Source organism: Nematostella vectensis, chromosome 10 (genome assembly GCF_932526225.1).
Source record: "Nematostella vectensis chromosome 10, jaNemVect1.1, whole genome shotgun sequence".
NCBI classification, from domain to species: domain Eukaryota; kingdom Metazoa; phylum Cnidaria; class Anthozoa; order Actiniaria; family Edwardsiidae; genus Nematostella; species Nematostella vectensis.
Genome location: NC_064043.1, coordinates 6,820,762 through 6,842,799, shown reverse-complemented (window position 1 = coordinate 6,842,799; position 22,038 = coordinate 6,820,762). Strand labels below are relative to the sequence as shown.

At 38.9% G+C, this 22,038-nt stretch overlaps 2 protein-coding genes and 1 long non-coding RNA gene across 6 annotated transcripts; 2 read left to right on the top strand and 1 right to left on the bottom strand.

Moving 5' to 3' along the window:
* Positions 1–569: 569 nt before the first annotated feature.
* Positions 570–21,547, bottom strand: LOC116604620. Of its 4 annotated transcripts, XR_007313930.1 has the most exons (4): positions 21,397–21,547; positions 21,156–21,215; positions 20,675–20,985; positions 570–1,001 (listed from the first exon to the last, which is right to left on the bottom strand). XR_007313930.1 is itself a non-coding variant. In XM_048733345.1 (3 exons), the coding sequence occupies exons 1-3, from the start codon at positions 21,334–21,336 to the stop codon at positions 900–902; spliced, it is 594 nt and encodes a 197-aa protein (XP_048589302.1). In that variant the 5' UTR covers positions 21,337–21,537; the 3' UTR covers positions 570–899. The 4 variants fall into 4 exon arrangements, 2 of the variants coding, with proteins under 2 accessions (XP_048589302.1, XP_032223142.1); XM_048733345.1 differs by having other exon boundaries at positions 21,156–21,537; XM_032367251.2 differs by lacking the exon at positions 570–1,001 and adding an exon at positions 20,132–20,316 and having other exon boundaries at positions 21,156–21,547.
* Positions 10,855–13,321, top strand: LOC116604618. Its single transcript, XR_004291142.2, has 2 exons — positions 10,855–11,274; positions 13,002–13,321. It is a non-coding gene; the product is annotated as an uncharacterized LOC116604618 (long non-coding RNA).
* On the top strand, positions 18,936–19,708 carry LOC5522056 (late histone H2A.2.2). Its single transcript, XM_032367252.2, has one exon. The coding sequence runs from the start codon at positions 19,007–19,009 to the stop codon at positions 19,427–19,429; it is 423 nt and encodes a 140-aa protein (XP_032223143.1). The 5' UTR covers positions 18,936–19,006; the 3' UTR covers positions 19,430–19,708.
* Positions 21,548–22,038: the final 491 nt, after the last annotated feature.

Here is a 22,038-nt window from a genome sequence, read left to right as displayed (position 1 = left end):
CCAATAGGTGTGTTAGGGGATGGGGGAGGAAGGGTGCAGTTCCAGTAGGTGTGTTAGGGGATGGGGGAGGAAGGGTGCAGTTCCAGTAGGTGTGTTAGGGGATAAGGGGAGTAAGGGTGCAGTTTCAGTAGGTGTGTTACGGGATGGGGGGAAGAAGGGTGCAGTTCCAGTAGGTGTGTTAGGGGATGGGGGACTAAGGGAGCAGTTCCAGTAGGTGTGCTAGGGGTTGGGGGGAGGAAGGGTGCAGTTCGAGTAGGTGTGTTAGGGGATAGGGGGAGGAAGAGTGCAGTTCTAGTAGGTGTGCTAGGGGATGGGAGAGGAAGCGTGCAGCTCGAGTAGATGGTTAGGGGATGGGGGGAGGAAGGGTGCAGTTCCAGTACGTATGCTAGGGGATGGGGGGAGGAAGGGTGCAGCTCGAATAGTTGTGCTAGGGGATAAGGGGAGGAAGGGTGCAGTTCCAGTAGGTGAGCTAGGGGATGGGGGAGGGGGATTCAAAAGTAGGTAAGGTGGGGGGGGGGGGGGTTCACGCATTAAACAGAACGTGGGGGTTGACCTGGACTCCAGGATGCTGCAGCTATTAATGGTTATATTTACTTTTTCAGTTGTTTGTATGATATATAGATTATATAAACTGGTTTCGTTCAAGAAAAGATTACATAACAGTCCAAACTGGATGTAGAAGTTATAGTAGAGTTTAAGTGGTAGCTATCAGAGTGTAGTTATGACTACACTTAAAGTCAGACGAAAAGTGATACTTCGAACAGTAAACTAGCATGCGGCGAGGACTTCAATTTACCCATTCTTTGTTCTTTACATTCGACATGTCCTTATGAGATATTTCTCAGTGCCATCAGTTCGTCGGCTTTTCTAAGTATGGGAGGTATTGGGGGAAGGTTTCTTTAAAAGTAGGAGTTTTTGTTTTCTTGAGTGTCTTGAAAACCACATGGAATGGAACGGACTACGGCACACAGGTCGCGCTTTCGGTGTCTTGAAAGGATCTCCTGGAAAAAAAGTTTCATTTACCCCAATATCAGAGGACTTGCGCCTTTTATCCTATTAGTTAAATCGGAAAATATACATACGTTACTAATGTATGCTGCGGACAAAAAAAATTAACGATTAAGGTATTTTAAACTTTTTGAAGTTATACTATTAATTAAAAGTACGTCAAGACGAAGCGTCTAATTTCTACGCACAAATATAAGTGAAGACAAAAACATTAGAACTTAAAAATTCAGTGTCCGGGTACCTTTTTGATTATTAGTCTTCTTTTGCAACACGGCGGGTCAGGGCAGCCGGTACAAGGCCCAAGTGTTAACGTCTGCCCGAGTTCTATCACGGACAACAATACCAAAACCACCAGCACATTGAAGACTACACTTTGCGTGCTAGATGTCGCCATTTCTCCGATTCACAAGCGAAATACTGTGCGTTAAGATTCGCTCCAGATGTCTTTTATGTGTTTTCTGTTCTTTGTTGTAGATAAATTCCCCCAGCTTCCGAAATAAAGACCCGCTAAACAAAAGTTCAGAAACTGAATCCATGTTAGAAGGACCAATTTATAGGAAGTGCAGGAGTGCCCTCTCGTTCATTGCCATTAGTTAAAAGCTGCCTACACTCAAAGGACGGTGTTAAAATGCTTTTACAAACATATTAAAGGATTTACTGGAATTAACCACGTTTTATAGAAACGAAACGAATCGTATGACTCCATTTTCTGCGTGAAAATGCTGCGTCATAATCTTAGTTTGACGTATTGTTTACATTCTATGGCTCTTCGCCCATAATAATGACAATGTTAAACAGTGTTCTCCCTGTTAAACACTTGAAGCAAAAATCCCATATTAAGCCGTGGTGCTGAGAAGTTTGAAGTGATATTGAGAGTCGCGTGGAACAAAACATGATTTTCATTCTTTATCTCTCCCCAAAGTCCCCGACAAAAAACGTATTATATCATCATGCAGATTGTCTTGGTTTCTTTTTCTCGACTCTGATCGTTTTCCATTAGTTACGTATTTATGATATTGATATATTTAATTTAAACATGAAATTTAAATGCTGATTCAGACAGCACAATTTAGTGGTATGCGACCTGCCTACGACACCTCTTCGACTCCGCTACGACGTTCGGCTACGAAAGACGTAGCGTATAATACAGGGCTAAAGACAAGTCGTAGGCAGGTTGTGTACAATTAAATCTTGCTGTCTGAATCAGCCTTAAGACGAAAATTCTCCAACCGTTTTGCACTCTTACTTGCTCTGGGAAAATATTTTCTTGAACATTCCACACCCTATGTACAACCTGGTTTGGAATACCCTCTCTTCTTCTTGTGTTTTGGAATAAATAATGATGCTACTAAACAAATGAAAAAGACAAGTAAATTAGGAAAAGTACGTTCAGAAGATAAGTTTATTAGTTAACCATTCACAAGCAAACGAAGCCTACGTCAGCACCGCTTAAAGGATTTGTACTTTGTGGAAAAAGGGCGACTCATCACTATTTAAATAATAGATTAAACAAGGCGTTGTTTTACCTGCTTTTCTGCAAAAAAGTATGAAATTAAAAAATAGGCTAATCACATATCAAACATATTCCCCAAGGATAGTGTCCTTCGTTTGCATTGCCTTATATGGTCATTGATGCCCATATTTAGAAGAGCTAAAGTTTTCCCGCTCCCTGATCTCCAGAAAATATGGTGAAAAATGCTGATTCCTGTCAATTTGAGACTTGTGGCAAGAATTTGTCCAAAAAAACCTGACAGCTTGGTCAAATTTTTATCTCACTAATTTTGAAAAGCCCTTAGACCCAGGCCTCCCAGAGATTGACCGAGCGGGTTTGAAGGTCACCCAAATATTGATATGGATATTGTTTTTTCTTATTTTTAATCAATACAAAGGATATCTGGGAAATTTTTTTGCGACGAGTACATGGTTACAGAAGTAACAGGTTGCGAAGAAAATGTACGGAGACCTTCCCCTAGCCTTTTAATGATTAAAATGCATTGCGAAAAACGATATTAACCAATGAAAGTGCTTTGCGAAAACGATATTAACCAATGAAAGTGCTTTGCGAAAACGATACCAACCAAAGAGGGTGCATTGCGAAAAGCGATACCAACCAATGAGAGCGCATTGGGAAAAACGATACCAATCAATGAGAGCGCAATACGAAAAACGATATAAACAATAAGAGCGCACTGCGAAAAACGATACCAGCCAATGAGAGAACACTACGAGACGCACTAAAAAGAGAATTGTTCAGTGTATGTTAAATATTTTGGTAGCTTATCTTTTGTAGTCAAATAATAATTCTCATTAATGAGATCCTAAAGGCTACAAAGATTATAATAAATTTATTGGTGAATTAGAAGTTTAAAGGGGCTACATACAACAACTGCCCATTTAGATTGCGCATGAATTTTATTGTTGCGCTAAGGGTTGAAATCATTGCTTTGATGTGTCCGATAACCAGAAAACCACGCAGATCCATATGTTATACTCTTGGCAAAACTCTCCCCTGTAAAGCAGGAGACAAGGAATGGAATAAGTGAGGTTGATAGTAAAATATCCATGATTAATGGTTTTTATCTTGAAGTTCACTTTCAAGGCAAAAAAAAAAGAAACAGAAAAAAATGCCTATTGTATTTATAGATAAGGAAATTAAAATGCATTTTCCTTTCCCTATTTTACCGTGGACTTTGAGATAAACGCTTTTAATTCCTCAACATTTTAATTTCTTTTTCCTAAACGCTCCCTTGTCGTCTTCTGGAATTAAGTCTCCATGCCCTGCAGTGCTGGTGATTAGAGTTTGTTGATCGAATTTTAAACGGCGTCCAGAACTCCCGGCGCTTTACAAAATGTCATTTTCTAATCTCATGCTGCGATAGAATTGGCTGGTGGCATGGAGGCAGGCGCTGTCGGAAGCTATCTAGGAGAACTTCCTATAATTGGAAGTTTAATAAAACATGGTGAAATTCAAATTAAAGATATTATCATTGGACAAACGATTATCATAATTCTCATCGAGTAAAAGGTTATTATCCGATAAAAGAGAAAATAATGCGAAAGATTAATTGATTTCAATTTTTTTTATCCGAAACTCTTTTTTCTGGCGCATTACAGGGGGATCGTGGCAAAAAAACGGAAGCCATATTTTTAAGCCATTGTGTGTGGCTTACATACAACTATTTCAATAAAGGTTGAAAGTGCAAATGGCGATTGGCAAATGGCAGTTCTACGACCGAACTTAACCATGCGTCTCGAAGAATATGGATAAATCAAAACAATTATCCATTAAAGATTACCAATGCGCTCTAACATTGCTGGATTTTATTTAACACCTTTAATTTTACGAATAATTAGTACCTATAAGCCATTTGCCATTCGCCGCTTGCACTGACAACCTTTTGTGAAATAGGTGTAATGTTGGACTTCATTGCTTGCCAAACACCATTCTAACAGTGATTCTTGATTGAGTATCAATTGCAAGATTACGTAGTAAAGGAGGGACTTGGGGCGCAAGACATCTGGGAAGCCGAAAGCGTCCTTTAAAAAACGATTTTCTGTTTTTATATATGCAGATGAAAAGATTTTTGAATTTAATCACAATAATAGTTTAAATAAAAAAGTGAAAAGCAAATGAACCATTGAAGCTATCCTGGAATTTCTTAGAATGGCTAACGCATATTTTCGCGAATTCGTATAGCATTGGTTGAATGGGGTTGAATTGGTTGAATTGGATGCGGACATTGTTTCGGAGACAGAACGAGTGACGATGGATATGCAGGAACGTTCGCTCCGCACACGGACACATCAAGCCTATTGAATACAGTATTTTAAAAGACATTGAAGTTTCCATTGCATGAATTATTTCGATTATCCCTTTTTTTTACACAATTAGGAAGCAGAATTTTCTCCTAATTGTTGTATTCTATATCGCAATATAAAAGTGTGTCTTGTTTTCATTGGATTATAGCTCATCATTTATCCTCGCTCTATCCATTTTTAATGCAAAGATTAAACAATCCTGTACAGGTGGCGATTTCTCTTGATCGGCAGTTGCTAAAACCTGGATGATTATCCGGATATTAAGGTGCTTTATTAAGAGCTAAGAACCTTCTAGCGAAAGATCCCAAACAGTATTCTAAAAACATCCCAATACGGTCCGCCCCCTCTAGAGCAAGGGTGAAGAAAAAATAAAAATTGACTAAAAATCGCGGCTTTTACACGCATTTTTCGCTTTCCAAAACTTTCTAATCTTTTTTTCATCTCTTGACTTTTTGAAAGTGCGTGAGGTAGTTCGAGAGTAGCTTATTGCTCTGCATATAATAGGTTTTGACGTGTATCCTGTAGCCCCTTCAATTTCGTGTGCCTTCGTGTGACAGCATCGGTTTGACATTTGATGCGTTTACAAACCAGTTAAAGATTCTATTAAACAAATGACAGGATTTCAAGCACGGCTGTCTCTAATTTACGACGCAGTTCCTACACGCCGTAATTAAATTTAGTTTCGGAAAGATCTATAAAGCGTCCGTAATGCACTGCATCCTTACGAAAGACTTTTGCACATCGTACATCGTGATAACAGAATATCGGCGCCAGGACTTAAACATGACTACTAAAGGTGTGGTGCTTATCGGGGTACTATTGGTTATGGTGGCGAGTCTTTGTCAGAGGACCGAAGGGCTCACTTCTGGGCTTATCAAGGGGTCAGGAAAACGACATGTTCAAAGAGGAGAGTATGAGGTAACGTAACATGAAAAATGGTGTATTTAAGGGGCCCTCAATCTTTCCTTTTTTTCCCTTTTTTTCTCTTTCTACTTACATCTTATAAAACAATACCCAACTACCTTCAGTAGTTGATAACACCAGGCCCGTACCCAGGATTTTTCTGGGAGGGGGAGGTGCGGATTTCGAAAAAGTGGACCTAATTTTTCCTGGGGGGATGGTGAGTTCTCTGATAAAAAAATTTGACCACCTCCAAAAGAACAAAGAGGGATGTTTTATGCCTTTAGAGTACACGGAACGTTTATTGTCGGATTTGGCTACAAACCAGAGTGATCTAGCTCATGCTTTATAGTTTAATCTACAAAAGAGCACGCCTATTGAGAACCGAAAGTAGACCTTCGGCCGTTGTGGGGGAGTGCGTTCGAAACCCCTGCACCCCCCTCCCCCCCTGGGTACGGGCCAGAACACTGTCCCAGTGTTTTTCATGACCTTTTCCTCTCTCTGACTGTGACTATGAGCAGAAAATATAAAAAAATAAATAAAAGCAATTGTCCCATCTCAGTTCGACGCTAGAAATTTTAGCATCATTTACAATTCTTGTCGATTTTTGTGTTACAAACCAAAAACCAAAGGGTTGTCCCTTAAAACAGATTCGACCCGACGCAGCAAAAGCGCTAGATCTAGACACGAGGCTAAATTTCATTTTCCGAAACAGAAAAAAAGGACCGAAAACTTTGTTTCTACAATAGAAAACACAGAGATAGGAGAGTCTATACTGCTAAACGTCCTTGTCCTCGATAATCCGTGAAAACGTGGAGTTTCAGCGTCTTGGTTTGAGGTGGAGGCCAGTTGAGATCTATACGATAGAATGCATTCAGAAGTCTGGCCTTTTAACTGTTTTCTGCCGTCGCTGTGTTTATTGCCTTTGCCGTATCTTAATGAAGGATTCTATTATTTTTTTTTCGTGACTTGACTAAATGCAAGAGAAAAATATAAAATAGAAAAAGGCCTGGAGGGGGGGGGGATACCATGGATATCATTTGAGTATTACATCTGCCCTAAGGCAGTATAGTCAGCTAAATGAGTCTTTATCAGCAATAACTTTTTTTGTTATTTTTATTTGATATTGGAAAACAAATTATGTGAAGAAGTCTCGAAATAACCACCTCAAAACCAAGATTTTAATAGAAAATATTGCGAAAGCTATCCTAAATCAGCCGATTTAGATTCTGCTGTTTCACACTGGCTTTCAATGTAAAAATAGTTGACAAAGACTCTCATTTTAAAATTATGTTAAGCATTTTCAACATTTGGATAAGAGATTACGAAATGCTTCGTCTGTTCAGATGATCAAATTAAACTTGTTTTATTTGACTAATTATTTCTATTCTTTTACTATTCTATAAAACATTCAACTCCTAATTAAAGACGTTTTTTTTTTAGAATTGTAGTATTTGGCTCACTATTATTTTCTTCTTGGTGACTTTTTTTTTACCTTTACTAAAAAGGGAAAAATGCATTTTGGGATCTTGATCATTTTTGAAAGTGTTTACGGACGATAATGTTGCGCCCCCACCTCAACTCTTTTAAAAAAAGCAAGACACGCCTTATTAACGAACCCAATCTTATATTAATAAATGGGCACCCCCCCCTCCCCCTCCTTTAAATCCTTGCTATGAACTGATGTCCAAACTTGTATGTTTTCAGCGTGAAATCGCTAATACTGCCGTGGACAACCTGTGCCAAGTTGCAAGAGACCTCGGCTGCGATAGCAGAAGATAACAGAACGCGACAAGAATACCAAGGACATTTTATGATCCATTAAAAGTCATGATTGAACTCTTATCACGCAAATCAAGCACTAGCTAAATTGGATGTTCTGGACATCTGTACAATTGAACTTATATTTATTTTTGTTTATGCACTTATGGCTACAAAGATGTATTTCAAACTATGAACCCTTGAACTCTTCCTGTGAACAAACTTTTGGTTCTCCATATACTTTGTACAGCTATTTAGAATAAAGATGCATTCTGAGGAACTATCTTATAGCCAATGTCGAATCAAGTATAATCAATGACAATTTCGGGGGGGGGGGGGGGGTATTCGAGGGGCTTCTTTGTGTATATGTATAGAAAACGTTTATAGTTAATCCTGGGGCTAACGGTGCTATTTTGGAATATCGTTCCTCGTCAGGCCAATGGGCTCGATTTTCTTTTCTTTTTTTCTATTCCACCCTTCTCACAACTTGTTTGGGCCTTGTGTTCTGCCACTTATGGCAAATATTTTACTGCCCACTTTGTATATGATGCATTATAATCTTGGTGTTTATTGTAAATGCCATATCACAACAATGATCGGGGCAAGAAAGGTAAGAGTATCATCTCTTCAGATGGTGGGTGGACTCGATGTGTGCTCCATGATTGTCCTATCTTTTACGGTGTAAAAATCTTACAAATACTATCCCCACAGCAGAGTTAGCACCAAAATATAATTAAGGATATCTGAGAATGTGTTTTGGAATTATATCTTAAAAATGCCTTTGGTTCACAGCCCTCAATGTGCTATCACTCTTGGGTAAATTTAATTTAACACCCAAAGCGAGTCATTATTAACAATATGATTTTATTGGAATTTATTATTTTATTTATGTAAGTGCAAAGTAAACAGCAAAATTTATTTATTTTAAAGTCAAATGAGAGGGATAAAGAATATCCAGACTTGATTAAAATTAGAGCATATAAATACATATTTTCAAGATCAACAAAACTACGAAGGAAACACTATCTATGATTTTGTTGAAAACGTTCCACAAAAATATAATGACATTCAATGAGGGATTAAGGTATTTTTTGTCCATAAGCCAGACCATTTTTTGGTACCAAATCGGGTGAAAAAACAAGAATACCATCAAATGAAACCTTTACATTGAGATGATTAAAAATATGTATGATAGACCTTGCGAAAGAGTAGCTTTAACATATTTTAATCATCAGATCATAAACAGAGGGCGTTATCAATTTAAAACTTCGCACAGAACCGTTAATGTTTATGCGATTGCTCTAATTCTTTAACCAAAGACTACCCAATGTATGGAGAGTGTACAAATTTAAAAATGTTATTTGTATAAACACACAATAATGTAGTAGCACATAAAAAGTAAACAACATGTTTTGCACTTATTTGAGACTGACGCAAAATTGAGCGTTAGGTTTTTTACGACACTACAGGAACCAGTTCAATATGTGGTGATAAACCCTCTGTAAAAGTTAGAAAAAATCTGTGGAAGAGAAAAAAAAGTTAGATATATATTTAGAAAAATTGACGGCGAAGTTCATTCCGTTCGAAAGGCGTTCATGTTAGCCTTTATCACCCGAGTTTTTGCAAATACAACCGCAAATTGTGTACAATAGCTCTGTTACGCCGCAAAATGTAATAACTAACGCAAAATGTAATCTTAACGCGAAATGTAATAACTTTCGACGCAAAATGTAATAAATGTTTAACCTGAATTGTAGTAACGCGAAATGTAATAACTTTTAACGCAAAATGTAAAATTGTTTAACGCGAATTGTAATAACGCAAAATGTAATAACACCAAATAATGACTATAAACCTATAAACTATAACTAAAAGCTGTAACTAAGAAAATAGACAAAACGCTAGCATGTAGTGACCAACTGTTGTAGTAGTCCATCTCGGATCGACGGTTGGTCTCGGTCTCTCCAAACACTTGGCAGTGGTTCTGTCAGCGACCTGAGATGGCGAATCCTCCCTAGATCATGGTCTAAACAGCTGCGATACTGTGCGGTTTTGATTGTTGGTAGTAATAAATGCAAAAAGAGAGAGCAAATGCCAACTGCAGACGATAACGCTATCATTAAATTGTTGAATTGGGCAATTTCTAGACACAACGCGCATTATGCGTATTTACATTTCGCGTTAAATATTTTATTACATTTTGCGTTGAAAAGTTATTACATTTCGCGTTAAACATTTATTACATTTTGCGTTGAATGTAATTACATTTTGCGTTAAGGTTACACTTTGCGTTGAAAGTTATTACATTTCGCGTAAAGATTACATTTTGCGTTAGTTATTACATTTCGCGTAAAGTATTACATTTTGTGGCATAACACCCCCCTTCATACCAAATTTGGTTTGGCTTTGTTCAATAAGAAGAAAGTTGTAACATTTTGAATAACACTAACACTCTAGACCATCTTTCTGCTGATAAAAACACATTTTCCGCAATATTTCAACAATCAACCGTGGAATTTTAGAGATATTTGTCAATGATAAAATTCGGTCCGAAGCGTCCGTTAAAATAATACGATTTCCTGTTTTTATATATGCAGGTGAAAAGATTTTTGAATTTAACTCTAAAAAATAGTTCAAAACTATTTCAAAACTATTGAAAAACAAGGCAAATGACCCCATTGGAGCTTTCCTGGAGTTTCTTAGAATGGCTAACGCATATTTTCACGAATTGGTATAGCATTGGTTGAATGGGTGTTGAATTGGTTGAATTGGGTGCGGACATTGTTCCGGAGACAGAACGAGTCATGCTTGACAAGATGGATATGCAGGAACGTTCGCTCCACACACGGACACATCAAGCCTATTGAATACAGTATTTGAAAAGACATTGAAGTTTCTATTGCATAAATTATTTCCATTATTTCTTTTTTGACACAATTAGCAAGCAGAATTTTCTCCTAATTGTTGTGTTCTATATCGCAATATAAAAGTGTGTCTTGTTTTTATTGGATTATAGCTCATCATATATCCTCGCTCTATCCATTTTTAATGCAAAGATTAAACAATCCTGTACAGGTGGCAATTTCTCCTGATCGGCAGTTGCTAAAACCTGGATGATTATCCGGATATTGAGGTGCTTTATTAAGAACTAAGAACCTTCTAGCCAGAGATCCCAAACAGTATTCTAAATACATCCCAATACGGTCCGCCCCCCTCTAGAGCAAGGGTGAAGAAAAATGATAAATTGACTAAAAATCGCGGCTTTTACGCTCATTCATCGCTTTCCAAAACTTTCTAATCTTTTTTTCATCTCTTGACTTTTTGAAAGTGCGTGAGGTAGTTCGAGAGTAGTTTATTGCTCTGCAGATAATAGGTTTTGACGCGTATCCTGTAGCCCCTTCAATTTCGTGTGCCTTCGTGTGACAGCATCGGTTTGACTTCTGATGCGTTTACAAACCAGTTAAAGATTCTATTAAACAAATGACAGGATTTCAAGCACGGCTGTCTCTAATTTACGACGCAGTTCCTACACGCCGTAATTAAATTTAGTTTCGGAATGTCTATATAGAGTCCGAAGCGCACTGCATCCTTACGAAAGACTTTTGCACATCGTACATCGTGATAACAGTATATCGGCGCCAGGACTTAAACATGACTACTAAAGGTGTGGTGCTTATCGGGGTACTATTGGTTATGGTGGCGAGTCTTTGTCAGAGGACCGAAGGGCTCACTTCTGGGCTTATCAAGGGGTCAGGAAAACGACATGTTCAAAGAGGAGAGTATGAGGTAACGTAACATGAAAAATGGTGTATTTAAGGGGCCCTCAATCTTTCCCTTTTTTTCCTTTTTTTCTCTTTCTACTTATATCTCATAAAACAATACCCAAATAGTCGCGTTCGTTGACCAGAATTACGAATATGGTCCACCAAAACTTGTGGACCTGCCTTGTTTAAGAAGAATATTTGGCAGAATCGACACAAGTTTTTGGTGAACCTTAAACCTAAGTGTATCACCATTCAGCATCTTCCATTTTAGTTGACTTAACCTACCCTTGGTTTTCCTTCCTTTTTATGTCCTCCTAACATATCTACTCAGGAAAGCACCCTTCAGTAGTTGATAACACTGTCCAAGTTTTTTTCATCACCTTTTCTTCTCTCTGACTGTGACTATCAGCAGAAAAGTTAAAAATAAGGCAATTGTCCCATCTAAAGTTCGACGCTGGAAATTTGAGCATCATTTACAATTCTTGTCGATTCTTGTGTTACAATCCAAACCAAGTCTTGGTTTGGGCAGTTGTGGTGGCCAGTTGAAATCTATACGATAGAATGAATTTCAAAGTCTGGCCGACAGGGGCAAAAAATTGTAAGCTCGTGTTAGCTTATATTCGCTTGATTTTTTTGCATAGATGTTCCTTGTGTAATATTAAACAAAAAGAAGCTTTAGTACTGGTAGATGATCCGTTCTTGAGATATTGCAAATTGAAAGACTCTAGATTTGTCTGAAATTGCCCAATTTTATCATGATCTATGCTAACTTTGCTCAATCATATCTCAGAAACGGATCTTCTACCAAAAAAATACTAAAGCTTATTTTGTTTTATATTATGCAAGGAACCTCTAGGCAAAATATAAACAAAATGTAAGCTAACACAACCTTACAATTTTAATCTTGCCATTTTTTTTTTTTGCTCCTGTCAGTAGGGCCTTTTTACTATATGTTTTTTGCCGTCGCTGTGTTTATTGCCTTTGTCGTATCTTAATGAAGGGTTCTATTATCTATTTTTTCGTGACTTAACTAAATGCAAGAGAAAAAAATATATAAAATAGAAGAGGGCCTGCAGGGGATACCATGGATATTATTTCAGTATTACATCTGTCCTAAGGCGGTATAGTCAGCTAAATGAGTCTTTATCAGCAATAACTTTTTTGTAATTTTTATTTGATATTGGACAACAAATTATGTGAAGAAGTTTTGAAATAACCACCTCAATCCTAAATCAGCCGATTTAGGTTGTGCTGTTTCACACTGGCTTTCTATGTAAAAATGGTTGACAAAGACTCTTATTTTAAAATCATGTTAAGCATTTTCAACATTTGGGTAAGAGATTACGAAATGCTTTGTCTGTTCAGATGATCAAATTAAACTTGTTTTATTTGACTAATTATTTCTATTCTTTTACTATTCTATAAAACATTCAACTCCTAATTAAAGACGTTTTTTTCGAATTGCAGTATTTGATATACTATTATTTTCTTCTTGATTACTTTTTTTACCTTTATTAAAAAGGGAAAAATGTATTTTGGTATCTTGTTCCTTTTTGAAAGTGTTTACGGACGATAATGTTGCGCCCCCACCTCAACTCTTTTAAAAAAGCAAGACACGTCTTATTAAATAACCCAATATCATATCTATAAATGTGCAAACCCCCCCCCCCCCACACACACACACACACCCCACACCCCTCCAGTTTAAATCCTTGCTATGAACTGATGTCCAAACTTGTATGTTTTCAGCGTGAAATCGCTAATGCTGCCGTGGACAACCTGTGCCAAGTTGCGAGAGACCTCGGCTGCGATAGAAGAAGATAACAGAACGCGACAAGAATACCAAGGACATTTTTATGATCCATTAAAAGTCATGATTGAACTCTTATCACGCAAATCAAGCACTAGCTGAATTGGATGTTCTGGACATCTGTACAATTGAACTTATATTTATGGCTACAAAGATGTATTTCAAACTATGAACCCTTGAACTCTTCCTGTGAACAAACTTTCGGTTCTCCATATACTTTGTACAGCTATTAAGAATAAATTTGCACTCTGAGGAACTATCTTATAGCCAATGTCGAATCAAGTATAATCAATGACAATTTCGGAGGGGGGGGGGGGGTATTCAAGCTAGGGGCTTCGGTGTGGAGAGTCACCATTTTGGTGTAGACATGCTTGGTGATAAGGCCGAATACGTCTTGTCCACTCACATTTGTTGAAAAAATCATATGTACATACTTGTCATCTTATTGTATACCGGTTCTATTGTAACAGCTAAATTTTTGGTTATACCACCAGATGTAACCGCTATATTTTTGGGTTCTCTTACCACATGTAACAGAACGACTATGACCTACTTGGCTGGGGGGAGGTACCGGTTTTTACTTGTTCGCTGTTACAAAGTCTTTACAAGATCTTTCTCTGTCTGTTCTCATTCCCATATGTGATATATGTGTTATTCAAGTGTTACTGTAATGGGGCTTCGGTACGCACCCCTTTTTATATGCTCCTTAGACGGCATGTCCTTTAGAATAACCGACCCTGACATCCCAAAGGGCTTTTAGTACTGTTTGGATAAGGGTTTAACCAATGGGTGTACGAGGGTTGACCTTTCTATTTTGGTGTGCCAGTCGGTTACCCTTGGACTGCCGTGACTTACGTAATGTTTACTATGTTGCTACTGACTACGGATGTCACACACCAACTTGTTACACTGCTAGTGCGCATGGCAAGCTACACACGTGACTATTATGATTGACAGCATTCCAATCATTTTTGCACTGAAACTCTTAAACCGTACTAAAACCTAATTCTAGCGAGGTCTAAAGGGGGGGGGGGGGGGGGCATCCAAAGTGTTTAGATTTTAAAAGGGGGGTTACTGATTCCTTTGGGTGTTGTCTCTACTATATAATTTAATAAGTGTCAAATCAGACTTATTGGTTTAAATTGTCTTAGTTTGGGGGCAGTTATTTGGCATGAACAATCTACGAGTCCAGGATACGTATTAAGCCACGTTTTATATACACTATTAATCGCAGAAATTATCCACATTTTCCTGCATTCAGTAGAAATTTGACGAGTTCCATGGTATTTTTTGATAGCATAACTGCCATTTGAGAATTGTCATTAGCCATTTGCACTGACAACATATTTTGAAATAGGTGTATGCAATGCAAACCTGTATACACCCTAAATACATCTTTTTATGGTTTCCGCTATATAATATTATAAAGTGCTTATGTTATATTTCTAAAATATAAACAAAATGTTTTAATGATATAAGCGCTATTCTCCATCATCAAAATCCTCGATCATATCTGATTCACTCTATTTCTCGTTCTCTTTCTTCTCTCTTTTCTCGTGCTGCGCTTTTCTTGCAAGGAGTAAGATCGAAAAGCCTTTTTGCTTCTTTAACGTCATCTATAGCATCAAACAATATTATGTTGCAACCTGGAGTTAGTCGCATCTTTGAGAAATTGAGTGCCTTCACTTTTTTTGAATTAATGTTTTCAGCGAATTCCTTCCTCTCCCTGTCTGTCCAACTTGCAGCTCAATCACTTGCTTGCATTCCTTTGACCATGTCGTTTGCGTTCCTTCCTTTGCTCCTTCCCTCCTCCGTTTTCGGGAGGGAGGGCACCAAAAATATGGGGGAAGCGTAAGGGGTGGCATGGGAAATTTTGTTCCCCCTGAAGAGGGGGGGGGGTGGTAAAAAAATTTTATCCCTTTCTTTTATCAAAATCCTCACGCCCCCCCCCCCCCCTTCCCCCCTCAGGATAATAAATGAACTTTCCCTAAATACTGAGCGATGATTTTTTTTAAAAGAAATCGATAAGCGATACTTCAGCTTTAAAACTCTGCCCTCTGTGGTATTATAAGAGGGTGGGGGGGGGGGGGGGGGGGGGTGAATAGGGGTACGTAAATCCGCCGATCCGCTACATTTTCGGGGCAAATCCGTGGATCCGCAGAAATGTTTAGATCCGCATGGTTTGACAGATAAACAATAGCATCGATCGAAATTCATTTAAAATCCGAAATTGGACCGTTAAAGCAGTCAAAATCCAAAATCCGCACCAAAATTGTCGACAGATCCGTGATCCGCCGTATTTCCAAAATCCGCCAATCCGCTGAAATATTCATCAGAATCCGTAATCCGTTACCCTGGTCCCAGAGCCTCGAGCGTCTCTCTGTTCAGTGGCCAGCGATGTTGAGACCTCGCGGGCCACTAAATAGCTACATATTCTCACCACTCCCTATTGTCATGCCACGGGTATACTAAGTTACGGGAAGCACCCGCTCCTGGCTATGTCAAAAGGGTAGCGATGAGGGTATGCTAGAGTGTGTGCACCGTCACCAGGGGAGGTGGGTGGGGCTCCTCTCTCTCACTGTCTCGGCAAACTGACCTATAATGAGTCAGGACATTATCATTATATATCCCAGTTACACGTGGGTATCCACATTCCTAGGGGACTATCTTATTGGATAACTCTAGATTACCCCGTGACATTCCAATTACGTAAGTATTGAGAATAGAGAGACGTTCGAGGCTCTGGAACCAGGGTAGTGATCCGTGAGCATGGGGCCGAATCCGCCGTTCCGCGAACCTATTCACCCCTCCCCCCCCCCCCTCCACCACCACGAGTGATAAAGGGGTTCTCGTGTCCGAAATCTCACCCCGAAAAACTAAGCGTTATGTATTATGCGAAATCCGCTCGTATTGGTATATTTACTGTCCCTTTTATATATGTTGAAGGCTTGTAATAAAGGAGCTATTTCACAAACTGTTCGTTACGAGTAGGCCTTTCCAGATTGTGCTCGGCACTATTTTAGCGTAATTTGGGTTTGGGGGCACTATTTTGATCAGAGAGCATTTTTTGGGTAAACAAGTCAACTTCTAGCTTTTTAAACCCATTTTATTTACTAGGTTTTGTTGTCTTATATAGACATTTCTAGTTTCCTTAACTACAAATAATATTATCTCAACTAGGCTAAAAATGTAAGACTGATGATTTCGACATTTTAATAGGTAGGCTGTGCTTTGTTCACCACAAATATTGGAAAAACAAAAACGTAGGAAGAAACCACCGGACAGCCTCTATCTGCTGGTGTGCGTCGGACCTTGTGGTCTCCGTCGACAGTTGATTAATTAATAAAACCTTTAAAAGAAAAAGTCGACAACAACGCAGATTTATGTTTTTTAGAACGATATTTCGGCAGGCCAATACCTGCCTTCTTCAGGTTATAAATGAGTTACAATGCCATTGTAACTTTTAAAGGTTTCTTTTAAAGGTTTTACAAATATTGGGTAGCCTGTGGAGTTCATTACAATACTAGAATGCCTTATCTAGAAGATCTGTTTGCCATGTTTTCCTGTTTTACATCTATTGTTATTATTCCTCGTTAGGAGATTGTAATGATTAAGGTCTGTTATCAGGTTTGACATTATTGACATTGGTGATGTTTGTAAATGAACATTGTTTTTTAGTAGTATCCAAATAACAAAGGTAAACAAACACAAAAGAGAACAAAGTCATTTATAATACAGTTAGTTGTTATACACTAAAGTGTGATTTACCCGTTCATGAACAACAATATAAGATACTCTAATGCATGTATTTAATAAAAGCAATATTCTTTCTTTTATTCAAATTTTAATTAAAACACAACTTATCTCTAAATTGTTTTAAAAATATACGGTAATTTTCTTTTCGCCAATGAGCACTATTTTGATTTTGGAGCACTTTTTAAGTACTTTTGGAGTGTTTTTGGGAGCACTTTTCTGGCTTTCTGGGAGCACTATCTGGAAATGCCTAGTTATGAGAGGCTTCACGATGTGTTAACTATGCCACAGGCTTACCAACCTCTCAGTCAGTCCCCAGTCAATCCCAGTAATGCACTAGTCATTCGAAACCCCCACCCCCATGGTCCCGGGGAAGTGTGGGGTTAAGGTGGGGGTTAAGAGCACTTTTTAACGAGAATCTGTCCGGAGGGGGTGGGGCTCTAATACAAATCCCCGCCGTGGGGGTTTGGGACAAGTGAATAGTGTCACAAATATCATGTTAGTTTCTGGCTTGAGACTCTTCTGTAGCAAGCAATTCCATGTATCAGCGTGTGGCATGCTGCACGGCGACATGTGCAAAAACGAATATTAAGAAAAAAATAATGCCAGATGAAGATGATTTATTTTTCCATCTTTTTTGTAACTATTATCTTCGTAATAATTGGTACAATTGTACCCGCTGAAGTGTACTGGCTTTAAAAGATAAAAAAAGCTTATTTCAGATGACTTGTTGTCGGGTAGTTGCCTATAGTTTGCATCCCAAAGGGGTAGGGGCATTAAACTGCTGTTTTGTCCCGAGGGGGTGGTGGCTTTTCTCGGTTTTGTACAGGGTCAAAGTCTTACCCCCACCCTTCCCCGTGGACCATGGGGGTGGGGGTTTCAGTTGACTAGTGCATAACTAGCTCGAATATTTTCACGATTGATCACCTCCTGTTATTTGGACTAATTGTCTTATCAAGTCTTATATCCTAGAATAAAGGTCACAATAAATTTTCATTGCTTTGTGATGGTATTTACAGAATAAGCGGTATTTTTAATGTTTGAGCAGTTGAGGGATTCCGCGTTACTTGATATATAGCCATTACACATCACTATCATAATTGTCTTAGGATATCAGACAATTATAGGACAATTACAGGAGGTGATCAATCGTGAAAATATAAGAGCTAGTTACTGGGATTGACTGGAGACTGACTGAGAGGTTGGTAAGCCTGTGGCTACGCGAAATCGTATATGAATTAGTCGGTGGTGACTGTCAAAATCAAACAGTCGGTGGGTTGGTGGTTTGAAATCAAACTAGTTTGAAATCATCATCCACTTTATATTATCGCCTAGCTGAAGAACATAGACGTGATTTACTATCACAACCTACTTCTAACCTGTATTATGAATCTTACTCTTTACAACCCTATTTTTAGCTAAAATTCTAATAAATCCAAAAGCACTTAATTGTATAGGGCGTGCGTCGGCGGCGAGATAAGTTCAAAGAGAAGGTGAGCTGTCAATCAATCATGCCCCATACCAACATCACAACATTGGCTGTATAACTAGGCAGGTTTTCGAACAATGGAATCGAGCGTTGTTTCACTCCCTCCTTATTTTATATAGAACCTAAATAAGGAAGTTAGGTTCGGAGAGGGCCCGGGCTTGTCACGTACAGTAAAGAGGCTATGGTAACACAGTACCGTTTAAATGTTTCGAGACTTGAAAACAACGATCGCTAGGGTTTTTAGACAAGAGAATAGAAATATAACAAGAGGCAACTATAAAGGATTTCGCTAACTCAGAAGGCAGGAGATATTTTGGATTATAAGGTTAGAAATATTTTATTCGTTGAGTTCAATATTCAACATAAATTGGGGATTCATTTTTGTTTATTTTATAAAGAAATCGCTGACAAAGTATCCTAATTCCCGTGTTCTGTCCTATTCTTGTCTTTTTTCCCTACTTTTCAATGACTTGAGCTCTAATTAGCTGTAAACAGGTCGCACGCACGAGGAAACAAATTGTATAACATTAGAATGGCTTCTCATAGCAAAATTTGATTGGATCTTGCTTTTCTTCACGTCTTCTGATTGGGGCATTTCGATCCGGACGACTATATAAATACTTCAAACGCGTTTTATCGTCCCTTTAGTCTCCGCCAAATCCCGATAGGAGTTAGTCAAAGTTCTTGAAGTACATAAGTAAGATGTCAGGACGCGGTAAAGGCAAAATCAACAAATCCAAAGTAAAAACAAGATCAAGTAGAGCTGGCTTACAGTTTCCAGTTGGTAGAATTCACCGCTTTCTTCGCAAGGGAAATTACGCTGAGCGAGTTGGTGCTGGAGCTCCCGTATACATGGCCGCCGTTCTCGAATACCTCACCGCCGAAATCCTTGAGTTAGCCGGTAACGCCGCAAGAGACAACAAAAAGAGCCGAATTGTACCCAGGCATCTTCAGCTAGCAGTCAGGAACGACGAAGAATTGAATAAGCTCCTACAAGGAGTAACTATCGCCCAAGGCGGAGTGTTACCGAACATACAAGCTGTTTTGCTTCCGAAAAAGTCCAACACTGGTGGTAGCGGGAAATCCAAGAAAGGCTTGGGAAGCAGTCAAAGCCAGGAATACTAAACAAGCAAGGCTTCTACGTATAAACGGCTCTTTTTTTTTTTTTTTTTTGAGCCACTAATAAGGATAAAGAAAGTGAGTGATCGCTGTAATTTGACATTTATTGAGTGAATATGTGAACAAGATGGCTGACTTGTTTTGGGGTCAGGTTTAGCGGATTCTGTATCATAGTTAAATAGATAATAGAATTTATTGTATATATGAATATGATTGAAAGTATAGAAAGTCCATGATTTACCTTGTTTATTTTTGTGTTTTGTACAATAAAGATTTTTTATGTTAGCTTGTTCTTCGTTCCAATTATTCTATCCCTACATTTCCTTCTAATTTATTTGCTGTCCTTGATAATTATTGAAACTTTGCCTGGCATTTGTATAGTCAAACCCTTCAGTACTGAGCATTTTAGTAAAATCTAAAGCCCGGGTAATAGACTGTGCTAGCGTCCCGTCTTGGCCCGACTGGTGCTAGTGTGCTTTTAAAGTCCACATTTATGTATACATACTCGCAAGGATAGTTTGGCTATCCGACGGAGTTTTAGACTAGCGTGTGCCAATTGCATGCGTGATCCGCACAATTGGTACACGCTAGCCCGGTCGCAGCTCTAGATCCCACATGGATCTAAGCTGTGGTTTAAAGCACTTTGTTCGAGTCGAAGTCGCCCTGCAGTTTTTTTGCCGATGAAGTTTAACTTAGGCAAACCGGCTATGTCATGCTGACGAGTCCTAATAAGGACGAAACAGCTGTCCATGGTTGCCGAACTGCAAGGGTAATAGACTGTGCTAGCGTCCCGTCTTGGCCCGACTGGTGCCAATGTGTGTGTGCTAGTGTGCTTTAAAGTCCACACTTAGGAGGACGAATGGCTGCTCGCTCTACTCATGAGGCAGAGCCTCCTGGAATATTAAACAACAAGAGGAAAACCACAAGATAAATAAGTCGTAGAGATATTAGCCTGAGATAGGGGTAACGGGGCAAACCCCACCCTATTGAATTTTGGCTACAGGTAAAATTATAACTTATTTCTATTTATTTTTACTCACTGTTTTTTTTTCACCTCGAAAAAATGTCTCCATATAAGATTAAAGTCGAAGGTGGCTAGTGCAGCAATATCCGAGTTTTTAATACAATCTAAAAGTTCTTAATATGCGGCGGGTCCAATAACTAGCGGTGCACATGATCAAAAAAATAATGATATATAAGACAATAGTTTAACAATAATAGTAAGTTTTATTATTTTTTCTAGCATGATACCTGTGATTTGTAATCCCGTTCTTCAATCCTCATGGCGTCGCTTCCCTCTGCTGCTGGCTCGACATGCACAGCACAATGCACGGCCTCGTTATGCGCAATCTCCTCCAGCTCGCTTCCATATATGAAAAAAGCATCGGCCAATAGCTTGACAAGGATGCACGCAATGAATACGTAAACTGCGGTCGCGACCAGCCAAAAGTGTTGCTTAAAGGACGCAGCCGGGGACGCGGTGTATGTCGCTAGAGCGCTGCTCGCCTCTTTGGGATTTGTAGCGGGTCGCCCATGAAACAGACTTTCGAGTTGCTGAGGGCCTAAAAATGAAAACAAAATTATATGTATTTAAGTTGGAAATTTTGATTGGCTGTTGGTATTTAACTTGTGTAATAAAACATTTACGAATATAACATGTTGACACAAAATTTGTAAACGCAAAAAATGACGGCGCAAAAAAGTTGATGCTGATATTACGATTGCAACTTACCAGAGTATTCAATCAAACCATGGGCTTTAGAAACGGAATCGTCTGTTAGTAGGAAGACGCCTGCGAAAATGGATAAGAAAGAGTTTGGGTCGATTTGCACAAACGAAAGCAGACACATGCGCAAATCAAAATATGCGTGAGCCGCGAGGAAACCACTTTCCGAACACTTTTTCTCCTCCATTCAACATTTCCGCTTTCTTCTACTTCTCGGTTTCTTGATTTGCTGCGAGATGCAACTAACCATTAAAGAATCCAGTAAAATCTGTTTGGTATTTCCAAAACCGAATGGAATGGGAAGTGAATCATTGATAATTGCAAAAAACGATCTGAACAAAACGCCGAGAATAACTGCGATCATTGCTAATGAAACGGAGAGTTGTAGCCGGATATGATTGTTGCATCACATTCGGTCGGAATACGTCACTGCCCGCGCCTCGCGCACCCGCTAAATTTTCGCGCGCACCCAAGCTTTGGGGGAAGGGGATGAGGGGGGGGGGGGGAGGGGGGGGGGGGGAGGCGGAGATATGTAAGCTAAGATTATGAGCCCCTGGTCTTGAGTGCGAAAAATCTATAGTCCATCTTAGAAAAAAATAGATAAAAAATTTGATAACAACTGGCTTAAAAAAAAGCATCGAACAAGAAAGAGAATCTTCCTTTTTTCAGGTGTGATTAAATTTAACACATCCGAACAGGGGCTGGTGTACTCCTTCCGCCTCAAAGAAAAAGATACAATCGGGTTTATATGGTCTTGACAGGGGTCGGGAGAACATGTTTTCCTGCAGGGGCTCATACCTCCAGGCAAGCAAGACCTGAAGAAGTCTTATTAAAGACAAAAATTTGGCAGATTCAAATATCAGTTTTTAGTGTATTGTATTCATCTCCT